Raw genomic sequence first — 20,265 nt, 5'->3', positions numbered from 1 at the left:
ATTCAGTGGCCAGCAAATCTTAGTTATTAAATAGTCACTGAATCCTCATTACAAGTGATTTAAATGCCCATTCACAGTTTCAATAATGTCATCCCGGAGTTATTCTAATCATCTCCCAATGGATTTACTAGTTTTCTAATTTCTTTTACTCCCTTTTACACCTCTGACCCCAAGTCAAAATTGTTGTTGTCAGTAATACTTTTAACATTATCACCATTCTCAAAAGCTTTGATGCCATCAAAACCCTTAAATGAAATTAAAAGATGAAATCATGGGCTTTAAAGTTCTCCAAGAGCCACTGGTCCTCTTCTTCCACATTTCCATCTTACTTGTTAACCAGCCAAGCCACGCTCCTTAGCACATAATTGCATCAAGAATTATAAAAGTGGCCAAGGACCAGTGTTTATCCCTGTGACCAGACCAACTCTGGGATTGTGTTCTAAGGAAATATAATCCAAAGTACATATAAAGGGGCCGGGTGCAGTGGCTCATGCCTGTAATCCCAGCACTTTGGGAGGCGGAGGTGGACAGATCACTTGAGCCCAGGAGTTGGAGACCAGCCTGGGCAACATAGTGAAACTCCATCTCTACAGAAAAATACAAAAATATTAGCCACGTGTCGGTGAACTAGCCAGGTGTAGGTGGCACATGCCTGTCCCAGCTACCTGGGAGACTGAGGTGGGAGGATCACTTGAGCCCAGGAGGTTGAGGCTGCAGTGAGCCATGATCGCACCACTGCACTACAGTCTGAGTGACAGAGTGAGACCCTGTCTCAAAAAAAAAAAAAAAAAAAAATTATATACACAAAATTTCAATGAAATGTTTGACACCACTTACTTATCATACAGTGGAAGAATAATTAAGAAAAGGATGTGCCATTAACTTGATGGGATACTATGAAGCCATTACAAACAACTTAAAGGAATGGAAAAGCAGACTTGCGAACTTATTTTCATTTTTTATCCCTCTCCCCAGGCTTGGGAAATTAAAACAACAACGAACAAAAACAAACAAACAAAAAACACTTGAGAGTGTATACTCAGCAAAGATAAAAGAAGTGTCCAGCTCTGTCATGTACCACGCATATGGTGAGTGGCAGGAATGAGTCAGAGCTCCCAGGAGTGGGATGAGCTCAGGCAAGGCAGAGAGAGCCCCAGCGAAGGCACGCACACTCTCAAAGGGAAGGAGGGTGACACTTAGCTGCTCAGGACTTGCCCTAATGAAAACTCTCTCCCCAACCTTCCCCACCCTTGACCACCCTCAAACTACCAAACAGTGTGTTAAAAGCAATATCCAGTCGGGCGCGGTGGCTCAACCCAACACTTTGGGAGGCCGAGAAAGGCCGACCACGTGAGGTCGGGAGTTCGAGACCAGCCTGACCAACATGGAGAAACTCTGTCTCTACTAAAAATACAAAATTAGCCAGGCGTGGTAGCCCATGCCTGTAATTCCAGCTACTTGGGAGGCTGAGCGGGGAGAATCGCTTGAACCTGGGAGACAGAGGTTGAGGTGAGCCGAGATCGCACCATTGCACTCCAGCCTAGAAAAAAAGCAATATCCAGTTCTCACACCTTAGGTCAGTGGGAGGAAGAAAAGTGGTCTCAGACAAGCAGAGAGTGTCAATAGTTTTACGCACTTCCAAACAAATAGAAGTCGTAGACAGGGCTGCCCACCTTAGACCTGGGCCCTGTACCAGCCAGCGACAGGGCTCTCTACAGCGCCAGAGTGGGCTAAAGAAAGGTTTTTCAGTGCTCGCTGTTTGTTCTGAGGTGTCTTCACTGCATTTCCCCTGTTACGCTCCCCACGGGCAGGAACCCTGGTCCTGACCTCCTATGGCTAAGTGTCGTCCCAAAAGCTCACTGACATTAAAAGGAAGGCAGGGAGAGAGAGAAAAGAGCAGAGAAGCGGGTGCACGTGGGAAGCTCTCGGTTAGCAGGTGAGAAGGCAAAAGCACTACCAGGACCTAGAAGAACGGTCTGCCCAGGCTACAGAGCAATGGGTTCCTTTTACGCTAAACTGAAAGTAGCCTAAGAATGCAAGAGCGTTTTAGAAATAAGGGACCTCTGCAACTTGGCCACAAACTGCAAGGAGCCAGAGTGCAGGGTGGCGGGCGGGGGTCGTGGGGCGGGGGGAAGCGGTGAGAGCAGTCCGAAAGCAGGCAAGACGAGCTAGACCCCCAGGCCGGGAATCCACACCCGCGGGAGACCCCGCACTCGGACTCCAGCTCCTCTGGGCGGAAGGGCCGTAGGGCAGGCTCAGATTTTCTGCTGGATGGGAGGGAGGAGACCAGGCCCACTGCCACTGCCCTCTCTCCTCCAACCTACCAAGGTACCAATCTTCTCCCCCACTCTTCAGTCCCTTTTATACGCCCCAGCCCCCAGTTCTCCCACCCTCCAGGACCTCGGGAGTTCCTAGACCAGCGCCACCGCCAGCTCCTAGCCCTGTGGACTTATGTGAGCGACTTAACATTTCTGAGCCTCAGTTTCCTCATCTGCAAATGGAGATACAATGGCACCTAGGTGATTATTACGAATATCAGGTGAGTTCAATACAAGCAAAGGGCTTAAAAGAGTGCATTACCCCCAAATGAAGGTTCGGGGAGTTAACTTAATATTCACTCTTTCGTCTCCCACCACCCCTTTCTTAGCCAGGATTCGGGTATTCCCTTCCCTCGCCCGAGTTTCCCATCCTCATTCACCGACCCAGTCGCGGAGCGAGCAGGCCCAGCTCTGCGTGCACTGACGCGCTGGGCGGGGCGTGGCCAAGTGCAGAGGTCCCTTATTTCGAAAACACTCCTGCATTCTTAGGCTACTTTCAGTTCAGCCTAAAAGGAATCCATCGCTCTGTAGCCTGGTCAGGGCGTTCTTCCAGGTCCTTGTGGTGTTTTGCCCTCTCACCTGGACGGGGGACCTGGCACCGGGCTGCGTCCTGAGGAGCCCTGCCCCCTGCGCACTTTCCTCAGCCGGTACTCCCGGCGCCCGCCAACACTGCGAGTAGAACCGCCGGGGCCAGCCCGGGCTCCGGAAGGCGGCTTCCGGGAGCGCGTGAGAACGTGGAGGCCATGCCGGCGATGGGGGGTTGGAACGGCCGGACCAGGCAAAAGCCTGTCCCTCCCTGCTCCTCTACGCGGCTGGGCGGTAAGCGCTCCGGACCGGAGGCTTAGGGAATCAGAGGACACGCAGCAGAAGGGTCGCAGGTTGTGGTTGTTCGGAACGTGAGGCGAGAGGCGGAACAAGGCTGAAGGGAAGCGCTGGGAGCACCTTTGCCGAGAGCGGCTCGTTGGTCTAGGGGTATGATTCTCGCTTCGGGTGCGAGAGGTCCCGGGTTCAAATCCCGGACGAGCCCAGGCTTTTACCCCCCCACCTACACCCGAAATTTAAAAACAGATTTTTCCCCCCTGTCCCCCATATTCCATTCAGAAACTTAAATGAAAGCATACTGGTCCCATGAGCTCAAATGTTGATCCCCTTTGTGTTTTGAAGCGAAGGACCATGTGAGCTCAATTAATACAACATATGGTTACTGTACGCCCAAGGGCAACGCATTCAAATTGCTTTGTACCATGTAAAACACACACTTGAAAAACAGACGCCTAGTGCGGAATCCTGTGCACGCCTTTAACTCCTCCAAACGAGCAGGGGGCGTCATGGATTAGCAGGTCCCGGGGTTCGGGAATGAGCATTTCCGAGGAAAGGGGCGCTCGGGAGATACCCCCCCGGTGCTGGACACTGTCGTGGATGAGTTTAAACCACGCCATAGGCAACCAAGAGCAGATCTCCCGATGTCTCTGTACATGCGCTGCATCCAGGAATAGACAGGTAGGAACGACGTTTTCATAGTACAATACTACATTACTAGCAAACTTTTTGCATTTTCAAAATGAGGCCTTCTAATGGTATTCCAACGTGGAGTGTGCTCCAAGTTTCTAAAAGTCTCAATTTTGTGTTTTACTCTGACCAACCTGTGTTTATTACGTTTAGTAATCTATCTACAAAACATGCACTTAGGAGATTGTTACTACAAAAGAGGGCTCGTCCGGGATTTGAACCCGGGACCTCTCGCACCCTAAGCGAGAATCATACCCCTAGACCAACGAGCCGACACGCTTTTCGGTTGCCGTCATCGCTGAGGAATGCATAGCTATTTAGTCAGGCGCCCTCATGTGGTTGTTCGCATGTTAGGATTCGATCTTTGGGTTGTGTTTGCTTTCTATAGATTATGCGTTTTCAATTTTCTTTCTTTTCTGTTTTGCTCTTTAAAAATCAGTAACACAGAAGAAAGCAAAGTAGTTGTCACTATCAGTATAATATCGACCTGTTATTTCGAAAACTGTAATTTTATTTCTATTCATGGCTAATAAATGGCTCTGAGTGTGGGACAGTGTCACTGTGGCAGATTCCAGACTCTCTCCGTTACTGGGTTCTGGATGTTTCATTCGTTCTCTTTCGCACTTTTCTGTAATGTTGAAATCTCGGTTTCTTGCCGATATTTTTTATTGTAGTATTCAAAGCCCCACCTATTTAGCCTTGTGAATTCTCATCTCTGTTTTTACTCAGTGTTCTCTTCAGCTGGAAAACCTGTTTGCTTTTGGATAAATCCCAAACTCTAACCTTCCCAGAGAAAGATCCTTTAACATATCAAAACCAATTGTATGTGGTAAATAACTGGGTTTCAATCTTATCTCCTCTAACTGTAACTTCCTAGAGTGCAAGACACCTACACCAACACTGATTTGTACTGTAGAATTGGTAACCAATTGTGTGATTGCTGTTCGATTGTCCCAATATCTTTAATTAGATATAGTAGGCATGGCTTCTTAACTATATTTTAAATTCTTTTTTTTTTTTCTTTCTTTTTTTTTTTGAAACGGAGTCTCGCTTCGCTCTTTCGCCAGGCTGGAGTGAAGTGGTGTGATCTCGGCTCGCTGCAACCTCCGCCCCCTCCGCCCTCCAGGTTCAAGCGATTCTCCGCCTCCGGAGTAGCTGGGATTAGAGGCGCAGGCCACCACGCCCAGCTAATTTTTGTATTTTTAGAAGAGACGGGTTTTACCATGTTGGCCAGGCTGGTCTCGAACTCCTGACCTCAGCTGATCCACCCTCCTCGGCCTCCCTAATAGGATTACAGGCGTGAGCCACTGCCCCTCGCCTAAATTCTTTTTTTTTTTTTTTTTTTTTTTTTTTGCGACGGAGTCTCGCTCTGTCGCCCAGGCTGGAGTGCAGTGGTGAGATCTCAGCTCACTGCAAGCTCCGCCTCCTGGGTTCTTGCCATTCTCCTGCCTCAGCCTTCCGAGTAGCTGGGACAACAGGCGCCTGCCACCAGGCCCGGCTAATTTTTTTGTATTTTAATAGAGACAGGGTTTCACCGTGTTAGCTAGGATGGTCTCAATCTCCTGATCTGGTGATCCGCCCGCCTCGGCCTCCCAAAGTACTGGGATTACAGGCGTGATCCGTCGCGCCCGGCCCTAAATTCTTAAATACTTAGCATTGAGGCTTACCATAGGAAAGCTAGTGCTCAATGAATAATTCTGAATGGTTACAATTTGTCCCAAATTCCTTAACAATAGAAATTTTAGGTGCTTTGTTTGTTTGTTTGTTTAGTTTTTTGATACAGGGTCTCACTCTGTCACCCAGGCTGGAGTGCAGTGGCATGATCATGGCTCACTGCATTTTAGTACTTTTGTTACCGGAAAAAGGGATCTTCACCCAGACCTAGAGAGAGGGTTCTTGGATCTCGTGCAGGAAAGAATTCAGGTTGAGTTGCAGAGCGTAATGAAAGAAGCAAGTTTATTGGAAACTACTCTTACAGAGCAGGACATCCTCAGAAAGTAGGAGGAGAAACACCCTGTCCTTAAGTTTTTCTTATAGAGTGATCTTACCTATGTAAAAGCTAAGCTAAGCTGTGCCTACATGCGGGTGAGCAGACAACATGACAAAATTTGTTACTCTATTATTTATTTATTTATTTATTTATTTATTTATTTATTTATTTATTTGAGACGGAGTCTGGCTCTGTCGCTTACGCTGGAGTGCAGTGGCCGGATCTCAGCTCGCTGCAAGCTCCGCCTCCCGGGTTTACGCCATTCTCCTGCCTCAGCCTCCGGAGTAGCTGGGACCGCAGGCGCCCGCCACCTCGCCCGGCTAGTTTTTTGTATTTTTTAGTAGAGACGGGGTTTCACCGTGTTCGCCAGGATGGTCTCGATCTCCTGACCTAGTGATCCGCCCGTCTCGGCCTCCCAAAGTGCTGGGATTACAGGCTTGAGCCCCCGCGCCCGGCCTACTCTCTTGATTTAAAGAAGACAATTATTGGTGAATACATAAAAGCATAACTATGATATCTTAAAGGCATATATTGCTGTGGATATTAGGACATTTGGACTTCTTGCTGTTGTAGGAGTGGGTCCTGGAGATCTTCAGGCTGTTTACTTAACTATAAACATCCCATGACTATGGGTCGTGGCAGGCAAGGAGTGTGCCTTCTTAGTCCTAAAATGGAGCCGAACTTAAAATGGCGTTATTCTAGCTTTCCTAGAATTCTGCTTCCATATCACGTTGACAAACACGTTGATAAACAGTAATTGTGAATTGTCATTCTAGCAAATAACCAACCAGATAGGAAACGAGTAGACAGAGTGACTATCCTAAATAGACCCATTCATTAATTTTATTTCATGTGTCATGCATTCATCGGTTTATTCATTCATTCATTGCTCATTCTTTTTTATCTTTTTCCGAGACAGAAATCTTGCTCTGTCACCCAGGCTGGAGTGCAGTGGCGCAATCTCAGCTCACTGCAACCTCCGCCTCCCGGGTTCAAGCAATTTTCCCGCCTCAGCCTCCCCAGTAGCTGGAATTAAAAAAGGCCGGCACCAAATGTATTTTTAGCAGAGACGGGGCGGTGGGGGCGGAGCGGGGTGTTTCGCCATGTTGGCGAGGCTGTTCTCGATCTGACCTCGTGATCCGCCCGCCTCGGCCTCCCAAAGTGCTGGGATTACAGGCGTGAGCCACCGCGTCCGGCCTGCTCATTTTTCAACAAACATTTAACAACAAGTACTGTGTGGCCGACTTCAGACTGTCAACTTTCTTCCTATGGTTTGACAACAGAAAATTATAGAAAATCTAGCACTGTCTTCACCCTTCTTTGTTTCATTTCAAACTGCCCTAACTTGAGTCTTCAGTTCTTAGGGCTCCAGGAAAGGAGGGAGGATAAGAATACCTTGTACAATGTTAACAAGTTCTAGATTGCCAGGATTGTGTATTCATCAAAATCTAACTGGAAAAAAATATGCCCTGGACACCTAAGAAGTTTATACTGCTTTTCTCCTTAAAATGAGGAAGCCATAGAATATAACTGGTTAGAGAAAATAATGTAACCACTTCAGATATCTGAAAGCCTCAGTCTCAAGGAGTCTCCCTGCTCGCTCTCTTTTTCCATTTGAATTTACTATCGCTATTATCATTTTAGGTTTTTTTCCCCCAACTTCTACTTCTCTCTAATCATTAAAAGGAACTTGTCTTTTACTCGGCAGACCAAATACTTGAGTATTTCATTTGACTGTCGTAACAATGATGCAGAAAGACTGACAATAACAAAACTCAGAATATCGATTGCTTCATTGACAGTAGGAAACATCCTTATTTGGTGGCAGAAAGGCCTGCGCTGTCTGTCCAGGCACATGCTTCCCTAGAATTAGGTCCTTGTGAAGCAGATGCAGTACACAGATGGTTGCAGGGCCCAGGAAGACAGTGTATCTTGAGGAAAATTCTATCCCAGCTACAGTGAATTTAGAAGTCTGGCAACACAGCCTTCTCCTGTAAGAATTAACACCTCCCTAAAGACCCTTTTACCCTTGTTCCCCCGAATTGGTGTCTCTGTGCCCAGGGGAAGGAGACACTAGAACTCTAATTTTCCAATTTTCAAAATTTTCTAGCAACAATGCTTCTGGATTAAGACATTCTTTGTGAAACTGATTTGGCTTCAGGCAAATCTTTCTCAAGGTGGCCCGGGATTCCTCTTTGAATCTGTCTGATTGTTATCTGTGAGGAGTCAAATTCTCAGGGTTCCTGGAACAACACTCACATTCCAGTTTTCCTCTGGCAACAGATCTTGAAGACAAGGATAGACAGGCTAGAAATTGAGACTCTTTTTCTCTTCATTATATTCTCATCCAATTTATATCCAGTCCTGCAGTTCTTTTTGTGAAATGTCTCTCAAATCCTGTCTTCTTATCCCCACTGTCAATACCTTATTTCCTGCCCTCTTCATTCTTGCCCTGCTGCAGTGGTTACCTTTTTAAAACACAGATCTGAACTTCCTACACCCCTTTCACCACTCTCCACTGCCTCCAGAAAAAACAACTCAAGGCTCTTCAAAATATGACCGCAGCCTCCTTTCCTGGCATTCTGTCTTCCCCTCTTCCCCTCACTCCCCTCAAGTTGCAAACCTGATGTTTCTCACACTTGGTAGGTGGTTTCATTTGTCGATGAGTGTGCTTTTCCTGTTTTCTCGGTTCTCTGAGTTTTCTTTTCCTGTTTTCTCTCTGGTGAACCTTTATTCATCGGTTCTCTGAGTTTTCTTTTTCTTTTCCTGTTTGCTCTCTGGTGAACTTTTATTCATCCTTGGTGAATCTTTCTAGATGCTTCTTGGGCCAGTGGATTTTGGGAGAGCGAGGTATATGTGGCTGAGGTACATCACAATCAGCAGAGAAGCTTTAAACACTGCTGAGTGTCACTGTCTCTGCTGGCTTTGGGTTTCATCCTTATTCACTCTTACCCCCCTCCCTTTTTTTTTTCCCCCGAGACGCAGTCTCGCTCTATCGCCGAGGCTGGAGTGCAGTGGCGCGATCTCGGCTCACTGCAAGCTCCGCCTCCCGGGTTCACGCCATTCTCCTGCCTCAGCCTCCCGAGTAGCTGGGACTACAGGCCCCCGTCACCACGCCAGGTAAGTTTTTGTATTTTTAGTAGAGACAGAGTCTCGCCCTCTCGCCCAGGCTGGAGTGCAATGGCGCCTGATCTCCTCTCACTGCAGCCTCCGCCTCCCAGGTTCAAGCGATTCTCCTGCCCCAGTCACCCGAGTAGCTGGGTATAGTCGGGCAGCACGCCACCATGGCCGGCGAATTTTTTTGTATCTTTTGGTAGAGACAGGTTCACCACGTTGGCCAGGCTGGTCTCGAACTCATGACCTCGTGATCTGCCTGCGTCGGCCTCCCGAACTGCTGGGATTACAAGTGTGAGCCACCGCGCCCAGCCCTCATTTTTACTCGAGTACTTGTTTGTGTACCCCTAGTAGAGGATGTGCTTCTTGAGAGTAAAGCCCAGGCGTTCTACATCCATGGTTCAATTAATGCATTGGTATCTTTTCCAACCTATGGCATGTAAGACACACTTCAAAAGGATCTGCTGACAGAAATAGGGCGAAGTGGTTCTGGTATTTTTTTTTAGTTTTTTTTCTAATGTTCTTATAATTTTGCTGTACTACAGTGTTAGCTAAAACAGCACAGCTATCAGGAATGGCATTGTTAAGACTGACCTTAGACAAAACCCTGAAGTGACAGGTTGCATTTTGGGTTCTCACCATACTCTTCCCCGGCTCTTGTCCTAATTGTCTAAAGCTTGTTTCCCTTCCTCACCGTATCAGCCTCCCACCTGAATCTTCCCTGTTCCTCCTTCACACTCATCTTTCTTGTGCCCCTGTCCCTCCATTTTTCCCTTTTGTAAGTCATTTTCATAAGAATCCTTCCAAATACTTCCCCTACTGATTAGACAACCCGTAGGTGGCAGACTGTTCTGGGCCAACGTAACCAAGTTGAGCAGGGCCAGCAATCAGTGTCGGGAACTTCTGCAGGGCACTTCAGAATCAGTGTCGGGGAACTTCGGCATTCTATTTTTCACGGACACAGACAGGAACACTGACATGCAAAAGCAAAACAATCAAAAAGCATTTTTATTTGTTTTCCAGGTAGTAGGAAACCCGAGTTCCAGATTCCCATCCTTCTGAAGCCAGGAGGGAGGTTCCTAAGAGGAGGTTAGGACAAGATGGAGACTTTTTTTTAAACTAGCAGATTTCGCAAATTGCGACACATACATTATCTAGTCCACGCAAAGAAAGGACAGGCCTTGGGGACAGGGCAAGGGGAACGTGTTCCACCTGCACGACTGAATTAGAAGTCTCTCCCCCATCAATTGAACGCCTCACTATTTTTCATTCTGTCTTTTCTTTCTTTTTAAGGTAAATGAATTGTTTCTTTTTCGTTAGGTGAGGCCGGCAGAGACCAAGAAGAGCTGAAGCGGAGGCGAGGTTAGTACCCAGCAAAGACCCGTGGCGAGGAGAGACAATGAAGAGGACCATGGGACTGGACCCTGAGAAAGGCAAAGGAGACGCTGGCTGGCTGGGCCCGCAGGCAGACAGCCACGCAGGCAGGCGGAGGGCTCGGCTTGGCCTGGGACCGCTGCAGACCCGGCCTCCGCGCGGGGCCAAGCCGCCTGGGTGGGACCGAGGAGGCGGGGCCTTCCCCGTGGACGGGTGATGGACAGCCTGTCTCTCCAATCGCGTCCTTAAAAGGGCGAGGGCAGGCCAATGAGCGGACAGTGAGGGCCGGAGCCGGGCTGAGGCTTGGGTGCAGAGTTAGCGAGCCGCGGCTGGGGCCGGAGTGGGGAGCGCAGCGTGTAGGTGCCACCCGGCTCGGGTGGCGGAGAGATCAGAACCGTCTTCCCCAAGCCGAGCCAACCTCAGCGGGGACCGGGGCTTAGGGGCGCGGCGGCGGCGACTGCAGCGGTTGGACGATGGCAGCGCCCGCCGGAGCCGGGGCGGTGATTGCAGCCCCAGACAGTAGTCGCTGGCTGTGGTCGGTGCTGGCGGCGGCGCTCGGGCTCTGTGAGTGATGCCAGGACCAGGGCTGGGGCCGGGGAGGGGGGCTCCCGGGCCCGGCACACGCCCCTCGCAGGCCAGGCGCGCGTGCTGAGACCCCAGGTGGGGAGGGGGAACCCAGCCCATGGGGAACGCGGGCCCCCGCGACGGGCCAGGAAGGCGCAGAGCCTCTTTCTTCTCCTTCCTGGATCCTCGAGTGCGGAGGAGGAGGGGAGAGCGCTCTATCTTGCTCCTTCCCGGGGGGCGGTCATGGGGAGCGGGCCCGGCGGGCGGCTGCGGTGAGCCCTCGCGGCACCGCCTGCCCTCTCCTCACAGTGACTCTGGATCGTCTGGGCCCTCCCGGATTCTGATTCGGGAACTAGGGTTCTGGCGTTCTCCACCTTTGGGAGGTGGCGGAAGGTTGCAGGTTTTTCATTTGTAGGGCCTTTGTTGGTTCGTTTCCTGTTAAGCCAGGGTTTTATTGTACTTGTAAGTTGCCTTTCCCATGCTCTCATTCAGATTTAAGTCTCCGTAATAAGAGTCCTGGAATCTCATTTGCCTCATTTCCATCGTCTGCAAAACGCCAATATAAAATATTGTTACTTTAAGGTTAGAATGCAAAGAGCTTGGAATACCAGTGAGATGGCCTGGCTTAAAAGAATTTGGTCAAATCCATCATAATTCCAGACGTAGCCACCATAATTTGACAAGATACAGAGCATTAAAAAGCATAATTTTCCTAAAGGAAAAAAAAAAAGCTCCTTTTTCTTACCAAATATTGTGACTCAAGCTTAAGGTAAACCTTGGCCTCAATTTATGGGAATTGGATGAGTTGTTTTATGGACATCTGAAGTGGTATCTGCCACAGGACTTTTATGTGTTGTTCAAAGCAAAGTACTTGTTGCTGTCTCCGAATTCGGTTAAAAAATAGTTATAAAGAGGGCCAGCTGCTAAGAAACCGCGTAGATTTTTTTTCATTCCTTTTGTTTTCAAATGTCAGTTGCATCACAGTATCTGAATACCAGAGTTTACTCAGTAATTTCTTTCTTCATGGAAAAGTTCTTAATATAATCCTTGGACCAGGGAAACTAGGTGAAGTTCTGTTGGATCACCAACTGTTCCACTTAAACCGTGATTCCAGGAGCTGTAAAGCGCAAAGGTAAAGTCTCCCTACCCTCCAGAGGTTGACAGATGATGACACACTTTGTATGAGACACAATCCATTCTGTATTTTGTCTTAGAAAAAAAGGTTAAAAGTGTGTTTGGTGGTGGTGGTATTTGTGTTTAATCAAACAAATAGGAAATAGCCTAAAATTAAGGTTCATCAGAAATATGCTTCAGACAATTATTATGCATGAGAGGTCAGACATTGCTATGGAGGACAAAGCAGTTAGGGTGATCTTAATTAAAATCGGGGTGTTAAACGTAGCAGGAGTGCAAAACTACATAGTAGTGGAAAGGTCACTAGAGTAATAGCCCCATACACCTTGGACGTAATTCTTCAGTAATGAAGATGAATGTTGATATGTACAAATCAACAGCTGATGTTATTGGTTCAATTTAGAAAATTATTGATCTAAAATTGTTGCCAAATCACCGTTTTTCTGGTCATGGATACTGCACATAAGAGTTCATCTTTTACAGGAAAGCTTGTCAAGTTTTATCAAGACAGTTATTCAGCAAACATTTACCAAGCACCTTTTAAGTGTTAAGCACCAAGCTACTCTAGGAAAGAGAGTCCTCACCTTTGAATAATTTGCAATTCAGTGAGAGAAACACTGTGAAAAGTGCTATAAGAAGTCTATTTTTTTTTCCCTGCGGCAGGTGGTGGTAGGATGGGTCTCACTGTATTGCCCAGGCTGCTCTGGAGCTGAAACTCCTGGGCTCCAGCGATTCTTCTGCCTTTTCCTCCCAAGCAGCTGGGGCTACAGGTGTGTGCCACTGTGTAGGGTCAGAAGCACATTGGTAAAGATGTACTGTGGAAGCTTGAAGGAGGGTCATTATCTCAGATTGTAGTTCAGGCTACTGGAGGAAAGGAGTTTAAACTGAGTAGGCATGGGGGAGGGGCAGAAGTACATACAGAGTTATGAATGAACCTGTTGGTCGTTCAGTATAGTGGGAGGTTGGACTGTATATAAGGGGGATGGTGGGAGTTGAGGCAGGAGAGCCTGCCAAGGGCACCAACTTACAAAAGGCCTTGTCTGCCACACTTAATCCAATGAGGATTTCTCTGTCTATTGAGAAGTGAAGGATGGCTTAGAGTGGGGTGAGGCTGAAGCCAGAGAAGGCAGAGGGCTATTGTAATAATCCAGGGGAGGATGATGAAGATCTGAATTCAAGCATTGGGCCATGAAGAGAGGACACATATTCATGAGCCACTTAGAAAGTACATTTGATAGAGCTTGGAAACATTGATGCAGGCTTGAAAGAGGAGGTGGATAAAATGATCATAGATTTTGGGCTTGGGAAGCTGGGCATATTTTTGGCCTTTTCACAGATGGGTAAATAGGAGTCTTGGGGGAAGAAGATGATGGAGATAATTTTGAACATGTTGAGTTTGAGATGCGGGTAAGACAGCCAAATGGAGATGGGCAGAAAACAATTGGATAGACAGTTCTGGAGGTGAGGAGAAAGTTCTGGTTGGAAATGGAGATTTGGAGAATTACGTGGCTAATAGTTAAAGCTTGGATTGTTTGGATGAGGTCATCCAGGGAAAATGCACTGAAGAACATCGCAGAGAGCCAAGGACAGAGTTCTGGGGTATATGAAACCTGAGAAAGAGGCTCTGTGACTAAGAGAAAAACCAGGCGAGTTTGGTATTTCAGCATTGTCAGATGAAGAGAGATTAAATGTGATAAGAATTCACTGAATTTGGCAATTGAAATGAGCACACAGTATATGAGGACTAAATCTCCATAATTTGTACCATCCATTTCAGTAAATGGAACCTGCATACATCTAATTGTGCAGGCCAGAAACCTAGGGTCCAGGCCTGATTCTTCCCTGACCTTCACATCCAATCAGTTCTCCCGTCTTTAAAATGCATCTGGAATTGATGTTTTTTCTACCCTCCACTCCTAGCCTTTTAGTCAAAGTCACCATCATTTCTTGCCTATGTTACTGTGATAGCCTCCCAGCTGTTCTTCCTCTTTTTCCCCCTCTGGGATTTTTTTTTTTTTTTTTGGTTATGGAGTCTTGCTCTGTCTTGCCCAGGGTGGAATGCAGTGGTACAATCTCAGCTCACTGCAACCTCCATATCCCAGATTCAAGTGATTCTTCTGGTGCCTCAGCCTCCCAAGTAGCTGGGACTACAGGTGCATGCCACCATGCCTGGCTAATTTTTGTATTTTTTAGTAGAAACTGGGTTTCACAATGTTAGCCAGGCTGATCTCGAACTCCTGACCTCGTGATCCACCCACCTTGGCCTCCCAAAGTGTTGAGATTACAGGCGTGAGCCACCTCACCTGGCTGATATTTTTATTTTTAGTAGAGACAGGGTTTCACCATGTTTGCCAGGTCTGGAATTCCTGACCTCAAGTGACGGGCCTGCCTCAGCCTCCCAAAGTGCTGGGATTACAGGCATAAGCCACCACGCCCAGTACCCCGCTTGGTTCTTTTTAATCCATTCTTTACAAAACTGCAAGAATGATTTTGTTAAAATGCAAATCAGATCATGTTGCTTTCTTGTTTAAAATCCTTAATGGCTTCCCATTGCACTTGGAATGAAATCTACACTTCCCATAGCTTAAAAAGCTCTTTGTGATCTGGTTTCTGCCTACCTCTGTGACCTCAACTTGTACCACCCACCACCCCCTTCTCACTATATTCAAGCCACCCTGCCATCTTTCTGCTCTGTGACGCCCATCCCACCTCAGGGCCTTTGAACTAGCTGTTCTGATGTTGCCCAGGGCTGGCTCCCTTTCATCATGGAGGCTTTAATGTAAGTTTCACTTCTTTAGGGAGACTTCTCTGACCACCTTATTCTAGGATACTTACCTGTTACTATTTGCTGGTTTGCTGTTTACCTCCTTATTGTAATTTCTATTTGGTTTTTCTTCTCTTTTTTTTCCTCCATCAGAATCTAGGACAGACAAAGCATCTGTCTTGCTTATAGAAGTTTCCTAGTGCTTAACATAGTGGATATGGTAGATGCTAAAAATATTTGTTAAATGGCAGTGAGGCATAGGCATGTCTTGACAACAGTTTGGTAGGAGTTTGCAATATGTAGTTATGATTTAGCATGGTATAAGTAGGTACTCAATATGTGTTTATGCAAGAAGAATATTTTTCCCAAGTGTGATTTCATGCATTGCTTGATTATTTCTCATTATCAGTTCCCTTGGCCTTTTACTTGTTTACTAGTTGGGATAGTAAAATAGAAACTTAGTCCTATAAAATATATTTTTGTTTACTCCAACTCCAGGATATCCACTAGGCTTAGATGCTGCCAAAAGAAAAAGATAAATATTAAGTGAAAGACAGCTATATGCAAAAGTACATAAAATGCAAATTTGTGTTTTTACTAAGTCTAATTTATTATTCAACTTAAATGAACACCTACTAGGCACCAGGCACTGTTTATGTATGGGATGCAGCCGGGAGCCTAGATGCTAGTGAGAAGTGACAGACAGGAAACATCTACTCAAATAAATAATGCCAAAGGACAGATTAAATTCCCGACAGTCACAACTTTTAAGAAACTATGATTGATTTAATATGAAAATTTGCTGCAAATTTTTAAAAAATGGAACATCTTATTTGTATTACAAGATATTTTTAAAACTTACACGGGATATGTTGTAGGATTTCTTTAAAGGTTGATCTTTCCCACTGAGTTTTAAAAATGTGATTTAATTGGGAAAAACATAGCTTTTCAGAAATATTGCTGTTTCCCCTCCAGCCAGTAGATGCTGGTCTACCTCCTAAATATTTCTCACCATCCCCTTTGCATCCGCACTGAAGCTAATATAGTACAGCCACAATCACGTCTCTCCTCGATAATTACAGCCTTCTAACTGGAGCCTGAGTGTTTTTGAGTTGTATCTTTTATCTGAGAATTTGAATTATTTGTGTAAGACATGCATCTCATGTGTACCTCAACCTTGGAAAGATTTCTAATCTTGCTTTCTAAGACCACAGATGTCATTTTAAAAGGGAGAGTAAAATGGTAAGCTTTGGCATATAATTTATTATAAATTAGTTTTTAGCCCCATCAAAGGCAATATAATTATTAGAAGAACTAGAAGCATCGCCTGAGGTCTCAAGTGTCATATGGCTCTGAGACTTAACCCCTAAGGCTGGTGATATTAAGCCTTCTTGTATCTTGAATGATATTCCTTTTTTCCTTTTCCACTCTTACTTTGCTAAGTCTTTTGACATTAGCAGGGCCCTAGAGTCCAGACAAAAGTCTTTGGAATTTTTGCTGCTGTAAGAAAGCAGAGGTCAGTTGACTCCGTTCACCATAGTGCATAAATTGATAAATCGTAGTTGTCGCCTGGGATATTTATATCTTTGCCTTTAAACCCCTTTATTTATTCATTATCACTTTTTTTTTTTTTTTTTGGAGACAGAGTCTCGTTTTGTCACCCAGGCTGTAGTGCAGTGTGCAATCTTGGGCCACAGCAACCTCTGCCTCCTAGGTTCAAGTGATTCTCCTGCCTCAGCCTCCTGAGTAACTGGGATTACAGGCATGAGCCACCACGCCTAAATTTTTTTTTTTTTTTTTTTGAGACAAGAGTTTCGCTCCTGTTGCCCAGGCTGGAGTGCAGTGGCATGATCTTGGCTCATTGCAGCCTCTACCTCCCAGTGATTCTTCTGCCTCAGCCTGCCAAGTAGCTGGGATTACAGGCACCTGCCACCATGCCTGGCTAATTTTTTGTATTTTTAGTAGAGACAGAATTTTGCCATGTTGGGCAGGCTGGTCTCCAACTCCTGACCTCAGGTGATCCACCCACCTCAGCCTCCCAGAGTGCTGAGATTGCAGGCGTGAGCCACCGCATCCAGCCCTAATTTTTTTTTTTTTTTTTTTTGTATTTTTAGTAGAGATGGGGTTTCACCATGTTGGCCAGGCTGCTCTCGAACTCCTGACCTCAGGTGATCCACCCGCCTCGCCCTCCCAAAATGCTAGGGTTACAGGCATGAGCCACCGTGCCCAACCTATTCATTGTCTTTCAATGCATGTGGCTACTGTAATTTTTTATTCACTTACAATTTTTTCTTGATCCCATTAGGCCTTTATCCAAGACGATTTCATTGATAAATCCTCCTTCAGTAGGTTTTTTCTTCTAAACTCAGAGTCTCTAGAAACTGTGATACCTTTTGATACCTCTGATCTTACTGTCAGAATATAGAGCTTGAGTAATTTTTTAGCAACAGTGATAGATTGAATCCAGTACTTAGGTTTAATTGATTGGGGTTAGAAATGGCAGTATGTCTTTGCCTATCCTGTGTATTGCGGATAAGATTGCCCCATAGAATGAAATCCGTGACTTAAGTTTTGTTAGGAGCATGCTGCAACCAACTGAGCAAACCTTGATGAACTTGCAATGAACATTTTTTTTATACTGGGACCCTGATATTCTACTTTGAGATCTAGGGAGTTTATTGTGTGCATTTTAAAAGATGCTGTTATCGGCCGGGCCTGGTGGCTCATGCCTGTAATCCCAACACTTTGGGAGGCTGAGGCGGATGGATTGCCTGAGCTAAGGAGTTCAAGACCAGCCTGGACAACATGATAAAACCCCCATCTTGACTGAAAATAAAAAAAATTAGCTGGGCATGGTGGTGCATGCCTATAATCCCAGCTACTCGGGAGACTGAGGCATGAGAATCGCTTGAGCCTGGGAGGCAGAGGTTGCAGTGAGCTGAGATCATGCTACTGCACTCCAGCCTGGGTGATAGAGTGAGATACCCTGTCTCAAAAGAAAAAAAAAAAAAGACGCTGTTATTAAAATTCAGAAATGTGTTCTTTTCTCTCCAAACATTAAGTTTACGATGTGGAGTTATATAAATTTAAAATAATCATGTGCTTCTTCCAGATAACACTTGGTAGACTTGAAAAGATGAAAAGTTATAAGGTGTTATATTGTCAGTTTAGCTTCAATGAGAACCTAGTGACCCTGCGGCCAGACAGTGTCTAATAGTTATTCTCTAGTCAAGTCCAGGTTATCATTGCTACATACGTTCTTCCAAAGGGTGTTGCTGAGGATTAGGAAGCATAGATAGAAGACTCAGGTTCCTAAGAGAAATGTGGTAAAATGCAAATATTTGAAATCTCCTAGATGTCTGAAAAGGGCAAAGAAAGAGAGTGAGTGAGCAGTTACGGAGATGTTTTCATTTTTCCCTCTCCCTTTTCTGTTTCTTAGCCCTTAGAAGTTAGGGCATAGAACTAGGTTCATGTTATATCTTCTGCTCTGCTCTCATTTATTGAGTGCTTGACTGTGTGCCATGCCTCTGCTAAGCAATTTACTTGCATACTCCTTACAGCTCTGTGCAGTAATTATTTTTATTAATTTTATAGATAAGAAGACTAAGTTTCAGAGAGATTGTGTAACTTGTCTAAGATCACACAGCTAATATATGGTAGAGTTGAGACTCCAAAGCACATGTTTGCAACCACCCTGCTATATTAGAGAATTTTTTCTTCAAAGTCTCAACATTTTGGGGAAGATTCTGGAATATCTTAAGCGTTTACAGAGTGGCTTTTTGGCTGTCCTCGGGCATCCAGATTTCTTCCTCTTTGGAGTAATGTTGTTTGTGCCAAGATCCCTCATGCCTCGATACTGCTGACTCTGTCAAAGAGAAATAAAGCTGCCGTGTTGAAGCCATCCTCACCAACCATGCAGAATCTCTTTGTGCCACCCAATACTCTGAATGCTCCTCAGGGATTTTTAATGATGTTGGTTTTTGTTTGTTTGTTTGTTTTTTGTTTTTTGAGACAGAGTCGATACGGCCCAGGCTAGAGTGCAGTGGCACAATCTCCACTCACTTGCAGCCTCCACCTCCCTGGTTCAAGCCTTTCTCCCGTCTCAGCCTCCCGAATAGCTGGGATTATGGGTTCCTGCCACCACACCGGGCTAATTTTAGTATTTTTAGTAGAGGCAGGGTTTCACCATGTTGGCCAGGATGGTCTTGAACTCCTGACCTCAGGTGATCCACCTGCCTCAGCCTCCCAAAGAATTGGGATTACAGATGTGAGCCACCGCGTCAGCTGATGTGGTTCTTGTAGGTTCTTCTCACTCATACCTCTCCTGCTATCAAGAGCACAAGCATGAATCCATTATACTGAGTGTCTGGTACCATACTGGGCTCAGAATGGTTCCTTGCCCCTCATTAGCTGACATGACATGTGGAAGAAGCCACTAAGCCTTGACTTTCTTCCTTTGAGATGAGTTCTTCTCTGGAGGCTGTGCAGGTCCTTTTGCAATTAGACTCCTGGCATGCTTGCCCTACAGAATGTCCAAACAGGCCCAGGCATCCAAACCAGAGACTCCTCGCTTGTACCTCTCCTTGGCTCCTCTGCCCCATTGACAGAGGTTCTGTAGCCATGTTATCTGCCACAAGTCAGAGGTCTAGCACTTGTCTGTTAACTCTTGGGAACTTTGAGTCTTGATCATTTTCAGCTATTAGGAATTTAATTCTTCTTTTTTTCTTCAGTGACTGCAAATTTAGAACTCCAGTGAGGCTTGCTGAATCTTGCACACTGAAGAAATTGGTGAATGGATTAATAATGAACAGAGGTGATGCTAATTTATAATCAAGTTGAATAATATGGATTTAAGATCAGAAAATGGGCCAGGTGCAGTGGCTCACGCCTGTAATCCCAGCACTTTGGGAGGCCGAGGCAGACGAATCACTTGAGGGCAGGAGTTTGAAACCAGCCTGGCCAACATGATGAAACCCCATCTCTACTAATAATGCAAAAAATTAGTTGGATGTGGTGGCACGCACCTGTTATCCCAGCTATCTGGGAGGCTGAGGCACAAGAATCACTGGAAACTGGGAGACGGAGGTTGCAGTAAGCCGAGATTGTGCTACTGCACTCCTGCCTGGGTGACAGAGTGAAACTGTGTCTCAAAAAAAGAAAAAGGATCAGAAAATGCTAAGGAGGCTAAGGAGGCAGGAGGATCACGGGAGGACAGGAGTTCAAGACTGGCTGGGGCAAAATAGCAAGACCCCATCTTTACAAAGTAAAAATAAACCAAAAAACAAATTATAGGTCCACATTTTTTTTATCTGTAACTCCAAAGCCATAAAAACTTTGAAAATTAAGTTTTTTCCTAAGCTTGATACAAATTCTTTGGCTGAAAAATTCAACCTGGAGTAATAAGATACTGTTTACAACTGTGATCCTATTTGGTATGATTAATTGTATTTTTTACCACAGAGATTTTAATATGTTTGATTGTGGGATGCTGCCCTATA

General features: G+C 45.8%; 1 protein-coding gene and 2 non-coding genes across 4 annotated transcripts in view; 2 read left to right on the top strand and 1 right to left on the bottom strand.

The window, feature by feature from the left end:
- The first annotated feature begins 3,273 nt into the window (after positions 1 to 3,273).
- Positions 3,274 to 3,345, top strand: TRNAP-CGG. Its single transcript has one exon. It is a non-coding gene; the product is annotated as a tRNA-Pro (tRNA).
- A 682-nt stretch (positions 3,346 to 4,027) lies between these two features.
- TRNAP-AGG lies at positions 4,028 to 4,099 on the bottom strand. The gene has a single exon. It is a non-coding gene; the product is annotated as a tRNA-Pro (tRNA).
- A 6,483-nt stretch (positions 4,100 to 10,582) lies between these two features.
- The window catches only part of MPZL1 (myelin protein zero like 1), a 61,953-nt gene continuing 52,270 nt past the window's right edge, over positions 10,583 to 20,265 (top strand). For both annotated transcript variants that reach the window (XM_025390422.1, XM_025390414.1), the window contains exon 1: positions 10,583 to 10,869. In XM_025390422.1, the coding sequence (XP_025246207.1) occupies positions 10,779 to 10,869 (91 nt within the window). In that variant the 5' untranslated portion in view covers positions 10,583 to 10,778. The remainder of the gene's footprint in view (positions 10,870 to 20,265) is intronic.

This window comes from Theropithecus gelada, chromosome 1 (assembly GCF_003255815.1).
Source record: "Theropithecus gelada isolate Dixy chromosome 1, Tgel_1.0, whole genome shotgun sequence".
Classification (NCBI taxonomy): domain Eukaryota; kingdom Metazoa; phylum Chordata; class Mammalia; order Primates; family Cercopithecidae; genus Theropithecus; species Theropithecus gelada.
The sequence above is the reverse complement of the archived record's forward strand: the minus strand, read 5'-3'. Positions and strand labels throughout refer to the sequence as shown.